At 41.5% G+C, this 20,256-nt stretch overlaps 2 protein-coding genes across 3 annotated transcripts; one reads left to right on the top strand and one right to left on the bottom strand.

Annotated features, from left to right (window-relative positions):
• Nucleotides 1-211: 211 nt before the first annotated feature.
• grik6 (glutamate receptor, ionotropic, kainate 6) lies at nucleotides 212-7,382 on the bottom strand. The gene is made up of 10 exons (XM_079579509.1): nucleotides 7,273-7,382; nucleotides 7,073-7,148; nucleotides 5,422-5,453; nucleotides 4,658-4,837; nucleotides 4,001-4,224; nucleotides 3,039-3,133; nucleotides 2,727-2,944; nucleotides 2,307-2,526; nucleotides 763-1,010; nucleotides 212-478 (listed from the first exon to the last, which is right to left on the bottom strand). Exons 2-10 carry the CDS (start codon nucleotides 7,134-7,136, stop codon nucleotides 377-379), a joined length of 1,383 nt encoding a protein of 460 aa, XP_079435635.1. The 5' UTR covers nucleotides 7,137-7,148; nucleotides 7,273-7,382; the 3' UTR covers nucleotides 212-376.
• Nucleotides 7,383-7,883: 501 nt separating this feature from the next.
• brpf3a (bromodomain and PHD finger containing, 3a) lies at nucleotides 7,884-18,281 on the top strand. 2 transcript variants are annotated; one of them, XM_079579420.1, is made up of 13 exons: nucleotides 7,884-8,279; nucleotides 9,147-10,641; nucleotides 13,138-13,294; nucleotides 13,781-13,912; nucleotides 14,347-14,475; nucleotides 14,596-14,878; nucleotides 15,168-15,470; nucleotides 16,174-16,707; nucleotides 16,776-16,878; nucleotides 16,953-17,035; nucleotides 17,135-17,229; nucleotides 17,350-17,504; nucleotides 17,590-18,281. In XM_079579420.1, exons 2-13 carry the CDS (start codon nucleotides 9,212-9,214, stop codon nucleotides 17,771-17,773), a joined length of 3,588 nt encoding a protein of 1,195 aa, XP_079435546.1. In that variant the 5' UTR covers nucleotides 7,884-8,279; nucleotides 9,147-9,211; the 3' UTR covers nucleotides 17,774-18,281. The 2 variants fall into 2 exon arrangements, with proteins under 2 accessions (XP_079435546.1, XP_079435545.1); XM_079579419.1 differs by having other exon boundaries at nucleotides 14,566-14,878.
• The last annotated feature ends 1,975 nt before the right edge of the window (nucleotides 18,282-20,256 follow it).

Here is a 20,256-nt window from a genome sequence, read left to right as displayed (position 1 = left end):
TTTAAAAACACTAAGAAGGGGATGTGCTGCTATCAGACTCAGATCACATAATAGTGAATGGTCCTTCTTAATAAAACAGGAATCAACATAGTAGTGAAAAAGGACATTTTATTCCCGGCCTGCTACATTGTTTACATCTAATTTCATTACACTGCTGTAATTGTTTACAAAGTCATTGTATACAAAAAAAGGATGTACTTGCCAAGTGTACAGACCACACTTCAAATGTGTTCACGGATATTAGAAAATATTAGCCTGTAATTACTACTCTACTATTTTTTCAGTCATTTTGGCACATATACTGTATGTCAGTGTAAATAATGTAAATGCTAGTAAACTTTTTTTCAGTCATGTTATATACATTTGCTGATGGCTTTTATGCTTTGTCTTTGTCGTTGTCACCCGTCTCCTGTGGTTTATTCGTGTTGGGTCCAAAGCGCAGAGTTAACTGTTCCATCAGCACAGAGCAGCATGATCTCTATGGGATGAACACAAACATTTGCAGATTATATAACAACCACATCATATATGTTTTTCAAGTATAGGTTTGTTGATTGTGTCATTCAGGTTTTTGTTAATCTGGCCTCATTTTCAAGCCTTTATTTCTTTTTTTTTAGGTCTGGTTCCATTTCAGTTCTTGTTAAACCAGAGCGTAGCTATCTTCTTCTTTTGAGAGTTCTCAGTCGGCTCACCAGTAGGAAGGAGAGAGTGGGGAAAAGTTGATTTGAAATGTAGATGTAGTAAGTAGATGAAAGTAGATACCTTCTGTTCCACTGCTCTGGCTTGGCTGTGTGTGGCGAGCTCCAGGAGGCCCAGCAGGAGCCCCACGCCTAAACCCACGGACAAGAGCAGGAACAGCCCTTTGAGTCCATGCGGAGGACCCTGGGCGGACACGGTCTGGTCCTGGTCCAAACAGCTGCTGGGCCACCACCTACTGCGCAGGCGCGCCAGATGGCCCATCTCACTCACCTGCAGAATGGCCACGCTCAGGTTCTTTATGAGTGGAGAACCTGAGGCATGTGGCAAAACAACCACTTCAAAAAATACCCTTTGTAACTTTTTGATCAGGTGTGTGTTCTGGTAATTGCTATACATGCATTTATGTTCCTTAAGGTGAGACACTGCAGGTGAATAGGGAAAAAAATGTATATTTACAGATATCAATTTGAAACTTTTGCTGTAAATTACTGGCATAAATGTGAGAAAAAAATACATTAAAGTTTTCTGTCATTTTATCTTTTCATATAAGAACAAGGTGTTTTATGCCTAAAAATGCCCCAAATTTCCGTCTGTTCGGCGACGAAATCTGAATAATGGATAGAGCTACATTCAAATTTATGGTTTCATTCTATGGATGAATGAGTTACCAAGACGTTTTCAGAGGGGATTTTGGATTTCTTGTTTAGTTTTAAAATAAGCGTTTTTTTTAGTGGAAAAATTTGTAAAAATTTAATTTTCGCCTTATTTTTTTACATTCAAAACTCAATAAATGGGGCTTAGGGATTAAATAATAACAAAATCCTTCTGAAAAAAACTTCCAAATATTGTTCTGTCCAAGGCTGGAAAATTTGAAGTCTTTAGGTCCGACTGACGTGGACATAGTGTCGCCACAATAACAGAAAAATGTGTTTTGAGAAAAAGGCCCTTGAAATTGCATTGTCCCATATAAGTCTATGGGGGAACATTGAATCAGCGCAATATTTAAACATGTTATTGTGAAGATTAGGCGTGTTTTTTGTTTGCGGGTGAAAGCTTGTATGTTCAGAGACCAATTTGGCCCCAAACCTGAAAACTGAAAAAATTTAGTTTTGCCTGTAGTGTCTCCCCTTAAATAAATGACACATTAGACAAAATTTCAACTAAAACAGTTCACACAGTTACACCAGATATGGCTCAAAGTTTTTCATCGTTTTTCTGTTTTTTGCTTTGTTTTTTGTGATTTTTTATCATTTCACTTCCATGTCAGGAAGTGCCATACATAGAGGTAAACATGTTATACCAATGAGAAATTAGTGATGGAACTCTCCCTCTATCTTTAAATAAACTAACTTCCCCTCCTAGCTTTTCATTAAATTACCACTTCACTGAGATACGATCATGATCATTACTTACCCCAGACATTATCCATCAAACCAAGTCATAATTACAAGCAGATAAAAACCTGTCATATGCACAATCATAGGCGGCATGTATTTCAACTTCGATGCTAAATGAATGTTAATGTTACCCAGAAGTCAGAACCAGTGTCAGGCATCAAAAACATCATTAAAAATAATAATACATCTGCTGGTGTAGTAACCATTTACCGAGAGGAGCTGCGATGCTGTATCCTCTCATCCCGATGACCTCATGAGCGCGCACCAGCTCACAGTGACGAGCCACAGCCAGATCCAGCGACACAGACTCTCCGATGAAGGCGTAGGTTCCCTCTCTGGCCCGGCTCACTCCCTCATCCATCGAGGCCACGAAGCTCTTACGCCTCTCCATGTGCTCATAGATCCTCCTGTGCATCATGTTGTCTGAATTCTGTTCGAGAGACAGCACAAAATTACTGATGATGCTGATGATACTGGCTGACTGGAAACATGCATGAAATGTGTTTATATAATGTGCAACAACAATGTCCTCATGGTGTTTGTTCTTGTGGGTTTTTCCTCCAGATTGATTCAAAGAAAGAGCTGTAAAAATGTCAATGCAAAAATGCCGATCTCCATATCTGAACCCACCTTGAAGAAAGCAAGAGTAGATGACCCCTCAAGGCACCCATACTCAATCTTGTCCTGATTGGCCAGATCTTCAAAGCCTTTTACGGTTACAGGCGTGGACTGAGTGGAGTCGTAGGCGCTCAGGTTTGTGAAATAATGAGCCAAAAGAAACAGAGTGAACAACCACCAACAACCGCTGACCACACGACCGGGGAGAGATTTGGGATGAGGACCAGCCCCTAAGTGTAAATACACACATGATGCAGTTAAAGAATCTCTCACCTTTTATCAAGCTACAAATCATAGTGAGATATTGCTAGTGCTGCTTGTCACCTTGTAAAGTCAGACCTCCAACTGTGTACCAGAAGCTGTGCGTGATGCTGAAGTTGTTCTTTTTAGTCTGAGGATCCCACTCACATGGACTCAACCTGCCAAACAAATCAATCTAGCAATAATAATAATGCATTGGTCTCATATAGTGCTTTTCCAGACACTCGAAGTCACTGTGCAATTTCATGCATTATAAATTCACACTATACGTTGTGTGAAGCCGAGCGTGAAGCGGCTGTGATGAGGATCAGCACCTCCAAATCCGAGGCAATGGTTCTCCACCGGAAAAAGGTGGCTTCCCTTCTTCAGGAGAGTCCTTGCCTCAAGTGGAGGAGTTCAAGTATCTCTGGTTCTTGTTCACAAGTGAGGGACGGAAGGAGCGTGAGATCGATAGACGGATCGGTGCAGCGTCGGCAGCGATGGGGTCGCTGTATCAGACTGTTGTGCTGAAGAGGGAGCTGAGTCGTGGGGCAAAGCTGATGAGATGGATGGATGGATGGATGGATGGATGGATGGATGGATGGATGGATGGATGGATGGATGGATGGATGGATGGATGGATGGATAGATGGATAGATGGATGGATGGATGGATGGATGGATGGATGGATGGATGGATGGATGGATGGATGGATGGACCATACTTTGTGATGGTAAACCACGTATGCAGCCACAGCTGCTCTGGGGTAGACTTGTGGAAGCGAGGCTGCCAATATGTGCCATCGGTGCATCTAACCACCACCACCGTATCTCTTAACATGGAGGATCAGTGTGGCTCGTGCCAGGCTAACATTCACCCAAGCGGTCTCCCATAAAGTACCAACCAGACCCTGCTTAGTTTCCGAGAACTGATGGGATCGGGCTGTGCAAAGGCGGTATGGTTAATAAGGTTAATATGGTTAAAAGACATTATGTTACTGAGATGTTCACAGGAGCTGGACCATAGCTTTTCATTTATAGACTGACCTTGCAACCAGAAAAATACAGGCTGTAGTCCCCAGATAGGCCACAAGTAGGCTGACCCACGTCTGAGTGTTAAATGGGGAGAGGAAGTTGAAGAATCCCTGGTTTTCCGAGTGGTCCCTCCGCAGCAGGATGCTGATTCCCGTCTGCATGAACGGTTGGGTCATCCCCACTACTTTCTCCCTAGCCGCTGTCAAAGTGAGGGGAGCCATGGCCAGGTCTGCCTCCTGCAGAGAGAGGACAGAGCGGGAGAGGGGGAGATTTTAAGAGAGCTAAAACAAATTAAAGCAATCAATTACTGGTGTAAAAAAGTACAACAATGATAGCATTAAGTCTGCAGGCTGTATATGGCCTTGCTGGTGTTGTAACAATGGCAAGCTATAACATTACAAGTAGAACTGTGTCAAAGGAGAACCATACGTCCATCTGAGTCTAAGGGCTCCAGTTCTACCAAGTCAGAAAGTATTTCCACTATAGATGTTACATTATAGTCTCCTTGAATAAAAATGACTGTGACATTGTATTTGCCATCAAAGCAATTGAGTACATCAGGTTGCGCCGGGTTGATTAGCTCTGAAAAAGTTACAAACTATTGGAAAAAAATACTTTCTACAATTAAAAATAATCTCTGCAAAAATATACAGCGCTAATTGTCCTCACCCCGCGGATGACCTCTCCGATCATGCCATTCCAGTGTCCACTCTCGTCCACTCTGCCATAGAAGCCATCTTTCACCAGGTGGACTTTGTAACGGAAGCCCACATGTTTGGCCACTTCAGAGAGCAAGTCCATGCAGAAACCCTCAAACTCCGCACCTTTGGACATGGTGTATGGCTTTTGCTGCCGATAAAGAAAAAAAAACTAAGCAAAGTGGACCACTGATGGCTAAATGTTTAAATAATGATACTACAGTGAGGGATAAGTGCACAAAAAGAAAGCAATTACGGCACAATGCGTATCACAAGGTATATTGGGGTCAATGCGATTTGTAATGCTATTCCAATATATTGTGGCAGAAAAAACATTTCAATTAAATATTTTCAAATATTATTGAACATATTATACAATACTTCACTCTAAAGAAACTGAAAAAAAGGAGACGTTTCCAAAAGCCATAAACCAAATCTGAATCTGATGTTTGGGCGCCACTGTCCTGCCTTTGTAGAGTTTTTGCACATTTGGCCATAATTTACTGTGAAAGCAGTGGACAGGCATGATTTAAATGACATTAATGTAATGCGATAAAGTTTTTTTAATTTAATATTTGTATCACAACAACTTACAAAATTATATCTTAGCGCCAGGCTCTTTCTTTGTATGTTATTTATTGATTTGTTTTACCACAAAACCAAAAGGAAGTGGCTTCATAAAAGACTTAACGGCCTAATGTATTTGCTTTTTGTATCATTTCCAAGTAGGCCTACCAGTATTGTAGTGATTCTCAGCACAGGGTCTTCTGAAAAAGGGAAGCAAATAAGATAATGTTAAAAAGAAATATGATGTCGTCCAAATACCAGAAGAGAGTTCTTCTCATTTTGGTATTACCCAATGTTTTAACCTTTCCATTGTTCTCTGACAAAAGTGCAAGTGAGCCAAACCAGCTGTTGAAATCCAAGTACAATTGTCTTTACAGAAGCAGAAAGAGTTCCAAATCTGACTTGTTGCAGTTTGTTTCCACTTTTTCCACTTTATATGAAGAGCTGGGTTGTGCAAATACAGCATATATTGGCAGTTTGAACCAGATCCAGCTCTATGATTGTGTACTTGAGCAGGATACTTCTACCACCTCGCCCTCAGTGTCTGCGCACATGGGTGCATGAATGAGTGTCATGAAAGCGTGAATAGGCCTTAATCTAAATTGCTTTGAGTGCCGAATGTAGGTGGAAAAGGACTATATGAATTGAGACTATTTACAATTTAGCGTGTGTGTAAGACATTTCAAATGAAACATGTGCAAGATGTTCTAATCTGAGGCCAGCAGCAATCGGGACATTCCTGGTTGAATATAGGTGAAATAAAAAGTGTGTTGAAGCTTAATTGTATTTATTTCTTTGGTTGGAGCCGTGCACATTGTCCAACATGGCACACCGGGGTTATTGCCATGGGCTAATTTGCATCTGTTTTCCTACAGTTGCACTCTCAACACACTCTCATTCATCCTGGGCTATAACACATGCTTTCGTGGTTGGGTGAAACCGGAGGAAACAGGAAGAACAATGAATTCCCACACAGAAGCACCACCCATTCCGGTAATCAAATGTGGAACCATCTTGCTGTGAGGCTAAAGTGCGAACCACCGGACCAGCCATTTATATTCCAAAGTTGCAAAGTAGTCACTTGACTCTTGTAAATTGTTCACAAAGCGTTCTTGGGTTTTATCCTAAACAACAGCCAGTACAAAGACCCCATTATCCAGTGTCTCGGCTTTTACTGACTTTGTAGTTTCCACTTCCGCTGCCCTTCAGCCCTAACTTTCATGTATTATTTGAATCAGCTAGCATCGTGGCACGTCTTCAGAGGAGCAATGTTAATTCAACATCTCAAAGCTGTGCCGCTGTGAGACGGGAGGCCAGTCAAAAACCATGAGTTAAGGCCAAAATCCGGAGTCTAGATCCCCATGGGCGATCATTGATAATATGATGCTCAAAACTGTGGCTTTTCTAAGACACGAGAACATTCTTTGGCTTCAAGACTTGATTTACCGGTATCAGAGCAGCTTATTTCTGAATTGGGTTCATAGTAAATGAGTACAATATTTTGACTGTTTGTGTATTTAAGAGTGTTCAAGCTCAAGACATTTGATCAAATCCAGCTGTGAAAGCATAGAAAAAAAAATAAAAAAAATCTGCAAGCAGCCATATTGTTGTTGTCGTCCCGCATGAATTACAGTGATGTTTTCCCAGAAGTTATGTAACCTATAATTTCTTAACTTTTTTGTTTGTGTCAAAAAACATACCTACTAATAGTATGACTTGTGCATGTAAATGGCAGTAAATTATTATGACAAAACACTACTAAAAGTATAAACAGTGACAGAATAAGATAAATCATGAGGTTTCAAAGAGGGCATCTGACCTGCATGACACATCCTCTTCTCAAGCAGAAAGGCAAAAGAAAGCACGAGAAAGCTCAGTAACATTCTGAAGTTATCCTGAAAAATAAAGAAGAAAAATCAGGACTATTGGACTGAAATATGCAAAATGCTTAAAATGCAAGAAAATACAGACTAACTGATCTGAACTAACCCAAATATGTTTAATAGATGCTATAAATACCTCTGATACAAGTCCAGTCTGTGATGTTGAAGGATCTGCTGGAGTGAGCGCTCAGCTGTGATCCACACATAAGTGATGACCATTCAAAAGTACCGAGAAGCAGCAGGGGATTGTGGGAGGAGAAAGGGGAGACATGAGGGAGGGAGTAGGCGAACCCCCAAATGAAATATGATCAAAACATTTTGCACTATGATTTAAACAGAATAACTAAAATATAAAGTGACTGGAGTCTGTAGTAAAACATATTGTAAACACATTTTAGCATAATGCAAAACATTCATATCAAACTGCAGATGCTGTTTATACCACAAAACAATTCGGCCAAACTAATGTACTGAGCCTATAGGTCACTGGGAGGCAAACCAGTATGTTGGTTTACCTTTCAGTAGTTCGGGAAAAAAGAGTCAAAACACTAGACTCAGTGCACAGTGAAGACATTGGAACAGGGGGTTGTAAAGAGGCCTGGAAATGAGAGGCTAACAGGTGCACATATGCAGATGAGGCGCTGGTGCGCGCTCTGCCCAGTTGTTTATCTGAAGCTTTGACAGCAGCTCGTTCCTCTGGTTTAATGCACAGACTCGGGTTTGAGCACTGACCAATCAAAGGTTGGTGCGCGTTGTGCGCGAGGTAAAGTGACGGCCTATGACTGGCTGTGTGCTTTTTTCCAAAGGGGCGTATTTTCAAGCCATCTTGACTGAATATTTAGCCCTATCCAAGGTACATTAATTTTATTTCTTCGCGATTTGGACATTTTGGTGATAATAATCTACATCGTTCACAAGGTTCAAGCCTCTGCTATGGCCTCGGGTCCAGCTGCCGCGCCTCCCCGCGCTCTGTGCACAAAACTGGAAGGTTGAAGATGACACTGTCGCTCCAGATATTACCGGCTAGCTAAGCTAACATGAGCATGTCCTCCTCGGCTGTGGTCTGCTGTGGTCTGTCAGCGGCTCTCATCTAGCCTGGTGCTTATTGCGCGTGACACCTCACTGCGGGGGAGCGCCTACTAGGTATGTCTCTCATGTTTTCCATGTTTGCGTCTGAAGCGGATATTCGGTGATTTTGTTGCACGACTTGTGTGTCCTGTCCGACCGAAACCTTATCACATCAGCAAAGCTTCTGCAGCCTCTGAATTTCAGCCTAAGCCAAGGCGTTGCGCACTGAAATGTCGTGATCGTGTGTTGCATGCAGTGAATTTCCACACGCGCGACCCGCGCGGACCGGGCAGCCGCGCACTGCGCTGCACCCGTGTGTTATTGGGCTGCTAATGAACGGGCAATACAAATGTTGTCTCTACTGTTCTGCGCTTAAAATGGCTGACAGATGTTAGATACTCGGGCTGGTATTTAGCGCAGTGCAACCAAACTATGTTGAGCAAAAAAAAAAAAAAATATATATACAAAGAAAGAATGTGATTGGGCGGTGCTGTTACGGGCTGTGGTTTAGTCCAATGGTGTAACAGTGCTGGAACAAGGCTGTTAGTCACTGTTTGTGCAGGGAGTACTTGAGGTAACATCATTTGTTTTAAGTTCAACCCTGACCACTCTCCATACTAGACATGAACAAAAGGTGGTCTACTTGAAAACCTTGAAAGTTATAACAGCTGCATGACCTTTGAATTCATTTGTGCATATTCTATAATGACAACAATGAACAATAGTAACTATCACTTTACTAAAACTGTAAACAACAGACTATTCAGTTGCTCATTGGGCTTATTCCAAATTAATTCAATGATATCAATGGTATGCATTAGCTTGTTATTGTGAATATGCACGAGGTCATTACCGATACGAAAGAGTTACTTTGGTCACAAAACCATCCAGATCAAGCAAATAATCTGTTATATTCTGTCGTATTTCTCCCATGTATTTCAGGAGCAGGTGAACTTCCTACGCACACGCAGAGGCGGTAATGTGAGAAGCCCACAGCAGCGCTGAACATGGGCCGGGGCAGAGGTCGTGGCCGAGGCCGGGGCAGGGGCAGCGCTGGTGCCTCTCGCCCCCCTTCCCCATACCAACTCCAGCTCTCTCCATCCCGCGAGACTCTCACCTACGCACAGGCACAGAAAATCGTTGAGGTCGACCTAGAGGGAAGAATCCATCGCATTAACATATCCGACCTCCTGCCCATCATAACTGATGATGAGATGACTGCACAGGACATTGTGGAGTGCAACAGCAACAAGGAGAACAGCGAGGAGAAGTGCCAAAGCAAAACCAGAGTGTGTCGGAAAGTAGTGCATAATAATAAAAACAAGAAGAGTGGAAAGAATCAGCAGCGGTCGCATCAGCAAGCAGGAAATACAAACTCATCCCAACACCAATCATCTTTGCCTGAACCAAAATTTCGTTTGCTGAAGTCCGTGAGCCTCTCAGATGCGCCTCCTTTACAATCAGCTTATTACCGCTACATAGAACAAACAGGTGAGGAACAGGACAATGTAGCAGAGTACGATTTGGATGAAGAAGACTTAGCCTGGCTAGAAATGGTCAACCAAAAGCGAGTGCGCGATGGTGTAGCCTCAGTACCTCCGGACACTTTCGAACTACTCATCGATCGCTTGGAAAGGGAGTCCATATTGGAATCCCGCAGTCAAGCCTTGGCGCAATGCTCTGTCGACGAGGATGCCTTTTGCTGCGTTTGCCTGGATGACGAATGCCTAAATAGCAACGTCATTTTGTTCTGCGACATCTGTAATCTTGCGGTGCATCAGGAGTGCTATGGCGTACCCTATGTCCCAGAAGGCCAGTGGCTATGTCGCTGCTGTCTACAATCTCCCTCCCGCCCTGTTGACTGCGTTCTCTGTCCCAATCGAGGAGGTGCCTTCAAGCAAACTAGTGACGGGCGCTGGGCTCACGTAGTTTGTGCCATATGGATACCGGAAGTCTGCTTTGCCAATACTGTGTTTTTGGAGCCAGTTGAAGGGATAAAGAACATTCCCCCAGCCCGCTGGAAGCTAACTTGCTATCTGTGTAAACAAAAGGGCAGGGGTGCGTCTATACAGTGCCACAAAGCGAACTGCTATAGGGCCTTCCATGTCACCTGCGCCCAGAAAGCCGGTCTGTTTATGAAGATAGACCCTGTGCGGGAGACAGGGGTGAACGGGACGACTTTCTCAGTGAAGAAGACAGCGTTTTGTGAGCACCATTCTCCAGTCGGGGCAAGACGAGACGGATCAGGAGATGAGTCTGTGGAGGGGCGGCTGGTGGGAGGGCGGGGCAACAGGGGGCAGCGATCCTACACTCAGAGTCCGCCATCGCCACAGAATAAAAAAGGTACAAAAGGCCAGAAGAAGAAGGGGACCAAAGCAGGAGGGACGCGGCGGTCCAATGTGCCTCTGCTGCTGGTGCCTCAGATCCCCTCTCACAGGTGCACTTTCGTTTATAGCTGAGTAATAGCATGGTAATTAGATGTAAAAAGGATGCTACTTTTACAGTCCTGTTCCTGCATTACTATCAAGAAAATACTGTTTTCTGGTAATCTTCAGTTTTTCACTTGGCTTGGGTTTGGGTTGATCAATGAGTAAAATTAGGTGTGTATCATGTTTCCATTTAATCACCATAATTATCATGTTATTGCACATTAGGTGCAAGGCAATTTCCATCCTATTACCATGTTATTGCACATCAGGTACAAAGCAATTTCCATCCTATTACTATGTTATTGCACATTAGGTACAAGGCAATTTCCATCCTAATACCATGTTATTACACATTAGGTACAAAGCAATTTCCATCCTATTATCATGTTATTGCACATTAGGTACAAGGCAATTTCCATCCTATTACCATGTTATTGCACATCAGGTACAAAGCAATTTCCATCCTATTACTATGTTATTACACATTAGGTACAAAGCAATTTCCATCCTATTACCATGTTATTGCACATTAGGTACAAGGCAATTTCCATCCTATTACCATGTTATTGCACATTAGGTACAAGGCAATTACAATCTTATTAACATGTTATTACACAATAGGTACCAGGCAATTTCCATCCTATTACCATGTTATTACACATCAGGTACAAAGCAATTTCCATCCTATTACTATGTTATTACACATTAGGTACAAAGCAATTTCCATCCTATTACCATGTTATTGCACATTAGGTACAAGGCAATTTCCATCCTATAACCATGTTATTACACATTAGGTACAAGGCAATTTCCATCCTATTACCATGTTATTGCACATTAGGTACAAGGCAATTTCCATCCTATTACCATGTTATTGCACATTAGGTACAAGGCAATTACAATCTTATTAACATGTTATTACACAATAGGTACCAGGCAATTTCCATCCTATTACCATGTTATTACACATCAGGTACAAAGCAATTTCCATCCTATTACTATGTTATTATACATTAGGTACAAAGCAATTTCCATCCTATTACCATGTTATTGCACATTAGGTACAAGGCAATTTCCATCCTATTACCGTGTTATTGCACATCAGGTACAAAGCAATTTCCATCCTATTACCGTGTTATTGCACATCAGGTACAAAGCAATTTCCATCCTATTACCATGTTATTGCACATCAGGTACAAAGCAATTTCCATCCTATTACCATGTTATTACACATTAGGTACAAAGCAAGTTTCCATCCTATTACCATGTTATTACACATTAGGTACAAAGCAATTTCCATCCTATTACCATGTTATTGCACATCAAGTACTAGGCAATTACAATCTTATTAGCATGTTATTACACATTAGGTACAAGGCAATTTCCATCCTATTACCATGTTATTACACATTAGGTACAAAGCAATTTCCATCCTATTATCATGTTATTGCACATTAGGTACAAGGCAATTTCCATCCTATAACCATGTTATTACACATTAGGTACAAAGCAATTTCCATCCTATTACCATGTTATTACACATTAGGTACAAGGCAATTTCCATCCTATTACCATGTTATTGCACATTAGGTACAAGGCAATTTCCATCCTATTACCATGTTATTACACATTAGGTACAAAGCAAATTCCATCCTATTACCATGTTATTACACATTAGATGCAAGGCAATTTCCATTCTATTACCATGTTATTTCACATTAGGTACAAAACAATTTCCATCCTATTACCATGTTATTGCACATCAGGTACTCGGCAGTTACAATCTTATTAGCATGTTATTACACATTAGGTACATGGATATTTCCATCCTATTACCATGTTAGTGTTTTTCTTTCTCTTTTTTCATACATTTTCATAATTTTTAATAAAAAAAACAACAACTTCAAGAACAACAAAGCCACAAAATGAACTATGAAGAAATCGAGAGATCACAGACACCCTGATACACCAAAGATTTAGTACGTTATGTGGTCTGATAGTGTCTTTGGATGAAATTGGAATTATTCTTTTTGCCAGAGTATAAATCCACGTCAATGGTGGTTTATTGATTATAGAGAGTGATATTGTCATACTCTTAAGGTGCACTTACACTGGTCCATATGAACTGTGTGAATGGGATGAGATCTGTGTCCCCTGAATGGCTCGCACTCACGCCGGCACACATGAAATGAGCTGCAGCCCGATTATGCTAGTCACTGTAGACATTAGTATCCCTTATAAAGTATTTTTTGTTAAAGAAAAATCTACACAAAATCTCTACCTGATATCTGATCCCTCAAGATAATGATACATCATTTATACTAGTGACAATTTCCATTATTCCACTCCGTTTGTCTTACCAAAAACAGTGTTCACCTATAAACTGTCTTCCTGCCTCTCAGTGTCATCTTAGAAACAAGAGGGTTACAGTGTAGAATGCCGAGATGTTGTGTTGAACTACCACCTCTCACACAAAAGAAAAACACTCATGTCTCTATTTGCAGGCTGAATAAGATCTGCACAGGAGTAAATGTTCAGAGGAAGAATCAGTTCATGCAGAGACTCCATAACTACTGGCTACTGAAACGGCAGTCCAGAAATGGGATGCCCTTGATACGGCGACTCCACTCCCATATGCAAGCTCATAAAGCCACTGAACAGGTAAAGACAGTGAACTTAGGGCAATTTTTCAAAAAACGTGTATTGTATCTAAAATGTCTCTCATGACAAAATAAAACCCATTTGCTACAGCAGGTCAAAGTTAATTAATAGGGGAGTGATATGACAAAAATATACGTTAATATATCTTTTTAATCTTTACAGTCATCAATCTAAATTTTTAATCTCTTTTAGAAATGATTCATGAGATGACGTAGCAAAATAAACTATAGCTTAAACAATGAATGAATGCTTCTCACTCCAGTACAATTTACAACTAAATAGTTCATTCCACAAAGTCCAATCCTCGGAACATGAGCTGTTACTGCCATTGGATTGGCTCTAGACCCACCTGTTGGTTAAAAAGCACCTTGCAATAATTGAGATTGACTATAGACTTAATAACAATGTGATTCAAATTTGAACTATTGGACAGTTGTATAAAGTACTTCTTAACTCTTAAACCTCTCTATGTTTTGTGTCTAACAGAAGGAGCCGGATGAGAAGCTCTCTGCGGCGAGGGAGGAGCTGAGGTACTGGCAGAAGCTCAGGCAGGACCTGGAGAGAGCTCGGCTTCTGATCGAGCTCATCCGAAAGCGAGAGAGGCTAAAGCGAGAACAGGTGGGACACAGGCGACAGTCGTGCTCATGAGCTGTTCATTTATGACATCTCCACATTCTTTGTCAAAGGGCTGATGCATTGAATGTTCCAATTGCTTTTGGTAGAGAGACAATCGCCAGTTGATTGTTTCCTCACTACCGCAATACAACTAATATTGCTTGCTACAGACATTGTGCCCTTGGGAAAGACACTTCACTCACGAGAATGTGTTAGAAGATTTAAGCTCTATGAGATCGGCTGTCCATCAATCAGACCAAGGCAGATATGAGCTACGACCACCAGAATTTGACTGATGAGCAAGTGATTCATGCTAGTGATTCAAAGTAACTCAACAATTTCAGTACCATAATTTCACTGTACTAAAAGACGTTCAGTACATGTATAGAACCGCCATCTTTCTGTCTTTATATCTGCATATCACTTCTTCTGCGCAGATGAAAATTCAACACGCTGCTCTGGAGCTAAAGCTGACGCCGGCATTGGTGCTCCTTCGAGCCACTTTGGACCAACTTCAAGAGAAGGACACGAGTAAAATTTTCTCGCAGCCTGTCAATCTTTCCGAGGTTGGTGAAGACATTTTTATACATGTGTGTGTTAGCATAAACTTTGACTAATTTGCCATAAGCTAAGATAATTTTCTATGATCAATTGAGGTCCCAGATTACTTGGAGTTTGTTTCCCAGCCCATGGACTTGGCCACAATGCGAACCAAGCTGGAGGCACACAGCTACGCGACCATCTCAGATCTGGAGAAGGACTTTGAGCTCATGATCACCAACTGTCTCAAGTACAACTCCAAGGACACCATGTTCCATAAGACGGCATTACAGATGAAAGACATAGGGGGTGCTATCCTCAGACAAGCCCAAAGGCAGTTTCAAAGCAACGGATTGGACTCCAGCACCGGGATGCACCTACCAGAGGAGACAAACAAACCTGGCTTCTATAAATGCACATGGGATGATGGTAAGATAAATGAATAGGTATTTAAGCATTCTTGTCAAAAACCGTCTCAAGCTCTTTAAAATGGGGATGGACGTTTTTGCATAGCAGCGATGTCTCGTATTGTAAAAATTAATATACAGTAGAATCACTCAATAGCAGGAATTCTGTGTAGATCAGGAGAATGGTTTTGGAAGACACCACTGTGCCTTTAAATGGAAGATACTTTCTGTGATAATTGGCATGCATCTTCACAGTGGTGCACGTAGAGCTGTCTATATAAGCTGTGTAAGTCTGTTTTCTATTGTTTTAGTTGACTCCCTGCTGGAGCCTGAGAACAGACTGCACTTGACGACAGAGGAGCAGCTAAAGGTTTTACTGGATAAATTAGACATGGTAACGTCGATGAAAACCAGCGGCGGTCGGACCAAACGCATTCGGTTACTGCGGAGAGAGATCAACTCGCTCCGACAGAAGATGAGCCAACAACACATGTTCAACGGGAATGACAAGAAAGAGGAGGTTGACGAGGAGAAGGAGGAAGAGTTGCCAGTGAAGGATCGAGGGAGAAGAAAGAGAAAAGACAGGACTGAGGACAAGGACATTTCAAATCCAGGTAATGTACATAAAGTGTTCAGTATATAACTTGCAATATCCACAACAAGGGAAACAGGCATATTTCTAATAACATGTACAGTATCAGTGAAAAAAGACGATATGAATATGCCATGTGTAAGACAAGTGATGAGTTTTTATGAAACGCATCTCTTTTTGGAATGGAATCGAAGCTTATTTGTAAAGAGCTTTTCACATAACACAAGTCACGCAAAGCTTCACACAGTATCGGAGATTTGTTCTTCATTCACACCTCGCAAGGTGGTGGTAAGCTACGTATGTAACCCCAGTTTACATACATGTTTTTAGTGGTAGGGGATGTAAAGGGCATGTAAAGTCCACACAGAAAGGCCCGCCCGAGGATCGAACCCAGGACCTTCTCGCTGTGAAGCACAAGTGCTAACCACTGTGCTAAAAGAAGTGTGGCTCTTGCTCAGCATTTGGTCAGAATGAGCATATTAATATTAATAATAAAACACCACAGTAGACCTTTCTTCATTCATAGCTTGCCAAAACGTCCTGGATTCTGACGAACGAGTACATGACTACCAATCTTGCACCGGCCGATCAACATCAATCACTCACTTGCACACCACATTCAGGAAATTAGGTGAATTGTCTTGCCTAAAGACCACAGTTTGCACTGTTGGGAACTGCATCCAAACCACCAGAGAACCAAATGAATCCTGCTTTCTGTTCTCTAGATGATACACCTCCTGTACTTGAACTCACCTGTCCCGTGTCATCGCCGCTCCCTGGCGATGCCCCACTTGAGCCTCCCGACCTGAGCATTGTTTCTGGGGGACGGAGGTCACCTGGCCGCTCCTACAAACGCCAGAGATCATCTCGCAGCGGCAGCAAAAGCCAAGGGGAGGATGAGGCAGAGGTAGCGGAGACACGGTCATCTCAACAGGAAGCAGTGCATGAAGCCACACCCCTGGGTACACCACCATCTCAGGCTATGGTCGGAGTCGGGCGGCGGACCTCCGTGCTCTTCAAAAAGGCCAAAAATGGAGTTCGGTTGGCAAAAAACAAGGTGCAACAAAATGGGGATGAATCTGAAGGGAAAATGAATGGACTTGATAGCTCTCCAGCCTGCCCAGAATTACTGAGTTTAACCAACGTGACCTTACCCCCAACACCATCTCCCACGCCACCCTCTCCACCACACCACCTGAGGTCAAGAGGTCACAGCCTCGACAAAGAAGCAGAGAAATCTCCAATTCTTAATAAAGAAGGTATGAATATAGAAATGAGAAATCCAGGCTGTTGACTATATTTGAGTTTATGTTTATGTTTATGTCAGGTCTGACCAATGGAAAGCACTGCTCCATAGAAGATGAAGAAGAAGATGATGATGATGATGAAGAAGAGGAAGAAGAAGAGGAAGATGATGATGAAGAAGAAGAGTAAGTTATCAGTTAAAGTGAAGTGAGGGTTAGTTAATTAATATGAACCGGCTCTTGATCTGTGGATGTTGCAGCTACAGTCCTCCTCCAAAACGCAGCCGAGGAAAACCAGCTCTGGCTAAAGTCCCTGAGATTGAAAATGGAGAAATCTCTGGTGGTGTGTATTGAACATCTGCAATATCTGTCTTCAAGCCGCTGTTTTAAATTTGTCTGTATTTTGAATGGTCCTAAAATTGCCACATTGTCCTATTCACAGGACAGTCTTCACTATCGTCAGGAAATGATTCAGAGCTGACACCTCTGGACTTAGTTTGGGCCAAATCCAGGGGGTACCCTTCATACCCAGCAATGGTGAGAACTGGCTTGATATTATCTGCGGATTTTGTATGTTCTGCAGTTGACATGAAGGAGAAAGAGAGTGGTGGCCTTTTCCATAGGGCAGTAATTCACTGACATGAGTTTTTGTTGCAGATTGTTGACCCAGACATGCCCCAGGAAGGGCTGCTCCACAATGGGATCCCTATTCCCGTGCCTCCTGTGGAGGTGCTCAAGCTCGGCGAGGGCCGAGAGACGGAAGGAGAGGAAAGGCTCTTCCTGGTGCTGTTCTTTGACGCCAAAAGGACGTGGTGAGACCAGACAGACAGAGTTAATCAGGCTGAAACACTGCATCATGATGACCCTTTTGTCTAAAAGCTTCATGTTGATTTTCAGGCAGTGGCTCCCGCGAAACAAGCTGGTCCCACTCGGGGCGGACGACACACTGGACAAACTGAGATTAATGGAGGGAAAGAAGCCCAGTGTTCGTAAGTCTGTGCACACGGCCTACAACCGCGCCATAAAGCATCTGAACAATGTCAGAGGAAACATAGACTTCACTCCCTCCAATTTTATATGACTTCAGTTTGTAACACAGACTCCTGAAGTTGACTTTTTCCAAACAGTGGTCATGAAATATAACTTTTGACGGTTTTATATAGAAAAGGATTGCCTTATTTGAGAAGATTTTATTAAGGTTGATGATATTGTCAAAGATTTATTTGTCCATTCTGTGTCACATTCAAAATGTCTTAATACCACTGTTTTAGTGTGATCATGATCTTGTTTCTTTTTGAAAACTGTAAATATATAAATGTCATTGTCTGATTCAAAGTATTTATAATGTGTTGGCCATTGAATTGGCTCCTTGTGTCAAGGAATGCAACGGTTCATGTTTTTTATGAAGCGCATGTCATATCTGGACACACTGATGATATTTTGGCTCATGAGCACAATTAATGACAAATGTGACACAAAAAGCCCAAAATGATTATGAATCTAATGTTTGGCCTTATTCTGCGGCTTTTTACAAATATTTTTGCAGGTATGTTAGAAAAGTCTCAAAGTTGAAACATCAGACATGTGCTTTTCAAGATGAATGAAATATCGTATCATACTGTTTGGCTAAAGGTCAGTCCAGATATGACATGTCTATATTATTTTTTCCATATTGTGAAACTGTATCCTAAACTCTTGGTGCAGCTACAGTTTGTGGTTAGTGTGATGTTTAAGCCACTAGAAAAATGCTGATTATTTGTGTCTGTCTCTCACTGAAAAATGGTTTGTGCAAATTTGAAAAGAGAAGCACAGTCTGTGTTAAAAGGGTGTTTTCTAGGGCCATGTCCGAGTGGCCGCGTTTATAGATAATATACATATATGTAAAAAGTCAATGTAGTAAAGGTGCATGTGTATAGTTTTGTAAATATGTAAAAGTACGTTTTTATCGACCTACATGAAATAATTTAAGGAATGCAAGTCAAATTTAGATTTTAATTTATGATTTGTGGCAGTTAAAGAGTGTTATTTAAAGGATATTGAGAAGATTTATGTACAACACTAAGTAGATCTTTGTGATAGTGAAGGTATACACACAAATTAGTTTGATTGGACTGGGGCACCGTCGGCAACGCGACCAGACTCACCACCTGAGTGACTTGTTTTGGGGATTTTTGATCGTGTCATAAAAAAATCTATAAATTTTCACACAAGAATAAATAGTTTGAAACTTAAGGTGTGTTTTCCCTTTATAAGCTGATCTTGCTGAAAGTGTAATTCTCAGATTAGTGGGTTGGGCTTTTCGGGGAATAATATAAAGTCATAATAGTATAATAGTAGTAGTATCATATAAAGTCATAATATAAAGGATCATACTGATTTAATATGACCATTTAAATCACCATGGAGTTCACTGTGCAATTTTAAAGCCAGACTGCGTCACATTTCACCCGAAAAATAGAACAAAACACAGCGGCTCATCTCTCCTAAGACCAGGCTGTGACTTTACCTGTCCAGTTCACCACTATAGAAAAGTTGACGAAAGGCAGCCAAATACTGAGATTTTATATTTTTAAGGTTAGGAACTCATCCAAATCCTTTCTTTGATTACTCACAATAACAGCATAATCCAAAATCTTACGCAGTGTGCCTTTAAAAAAAAAAAAAGGGTATGTGAGATATTTTTTATATTTCACAATCACGTCTATTCGTGTCAAGTCAACATGTACAAACTAAATAACTTTACCAATAATACTTGTAATTACAACGGGAACATTGTGTTGTTGTTTATGTTTACATGTTTTGTTCTGGTTCCCAAGACGATAACCCAATTCAGAATGAGCCGCACATGTCGGGTCACCAAATCCAAAGGCTAAAAAAATGAACATAAAGGGACCAGCTCTTCTACTCTTTCAAACCCTGCTCCTTTCCCTAAATCCTTATGGAGAGATGTTTGTTGTTTTTAATGGACAATATATGATCTCAAAAATTACAGTCACTGCCAATTTGAAATGACTGCGATCAACCGTGCATCTCCAACATTGTGTCAAAGTGTACTGATTTACAAGGACCCCATTTATGACTAAAATCCATAAAACTATGGCAAAATGTGGCAGCACAAACTAGTACAGGAAGGGCCTGGTCGGTACTTGGATGGGAGATCGTTTGGAAAACACCGGGGCTGCGTCTGAAACCATCAAATTAAGCACTAACACTAGCAACTAATCCTTAACCTTTCATGGGTTCAACTGCTAGATCTCTGTGCAGTTAGTGAACTAGAGCTTCAGCAGCATTTGGGCACATCTGTTGGTTGACCCTATGACCCTATGAAAGGTTAACAATTAGTTGCTAGTGTTAGTACTTAGAGCGGGGTGGGTATGTGTGTATCATGCAGGGCCGGTTTTCTTCATTGCCAAAACACCAAGGGCCGAAACACACAATTGTAGCCCAAAGTAAAGCACCTTATTTCTACAAATAGAAGTTTTGCACATAATATATGACCTAATGGGGTGTTTTCTGTGCTTAAGTTGTACATTTGTAGTTTCAGGAACACATTTGGTCTGATTG

Source organism: Gobius niger (genome assembly GCF_951799975.1).
Source record: "Gobius niger genome assembly, chromosome: 20".
NCBI classification, from domain to species: Eukaryota; Metazoa; Chordata; class Actinopteri; order Gobiiformes; family Gobiidae; genus Gobius; species Gobius niger.
This window is presented reverse-complemented; position numbering and strand designations above follow the sequence as displayed.

Excerpts from the sequence above, each read along its gene's own strand:
- brpf3a (XM_079579419.1), top strand. The coding sequence starts at position 9,212 with ATGGGCCGGGGCAGAGGTCGTGGCCGAGGCCGGGGCAGGGGCAGCGCT. Across the intron at positions 14,879-15,167 it reads TAAATGCACATGGGATGATG|TTGACTCCCTGCTGGAGCCT; the intron begins GTAAGATAAATG and ends CTATTGTTTTAG. Across the intron at positions 17,230-17,349 it reads ACCCTTCATACCCAGCAATG|ATTGTTGACCCAGACATGCC; the intron begins GTGAGAACTGGC and ends TTTTTGTTGCAG.
- grik6 (XM_079579509.1), bottom strand. The coding sequence starts at position 7,136 with ATGTTACTGAGCTTTCTCGTGCTTTCTTTTGCCTTTCTGCTTGAGAAG. Across the intron at positions 4,225-4,657 it reads TCGGAGAGGTCATCCGCGGG|GAGGCAGACCTGGCCATGGC; the intron begins GTGAGGACAATT and ends CTCTCTCTGCAG. Across the intron at positions 1,011-2,306 it reads CAGCATCGCAGCTCCTCTCG|GTTCTCCACTCATAAAGAAC; the intron begins GTAAATGGTTAC and ends CACATGCCTCAG.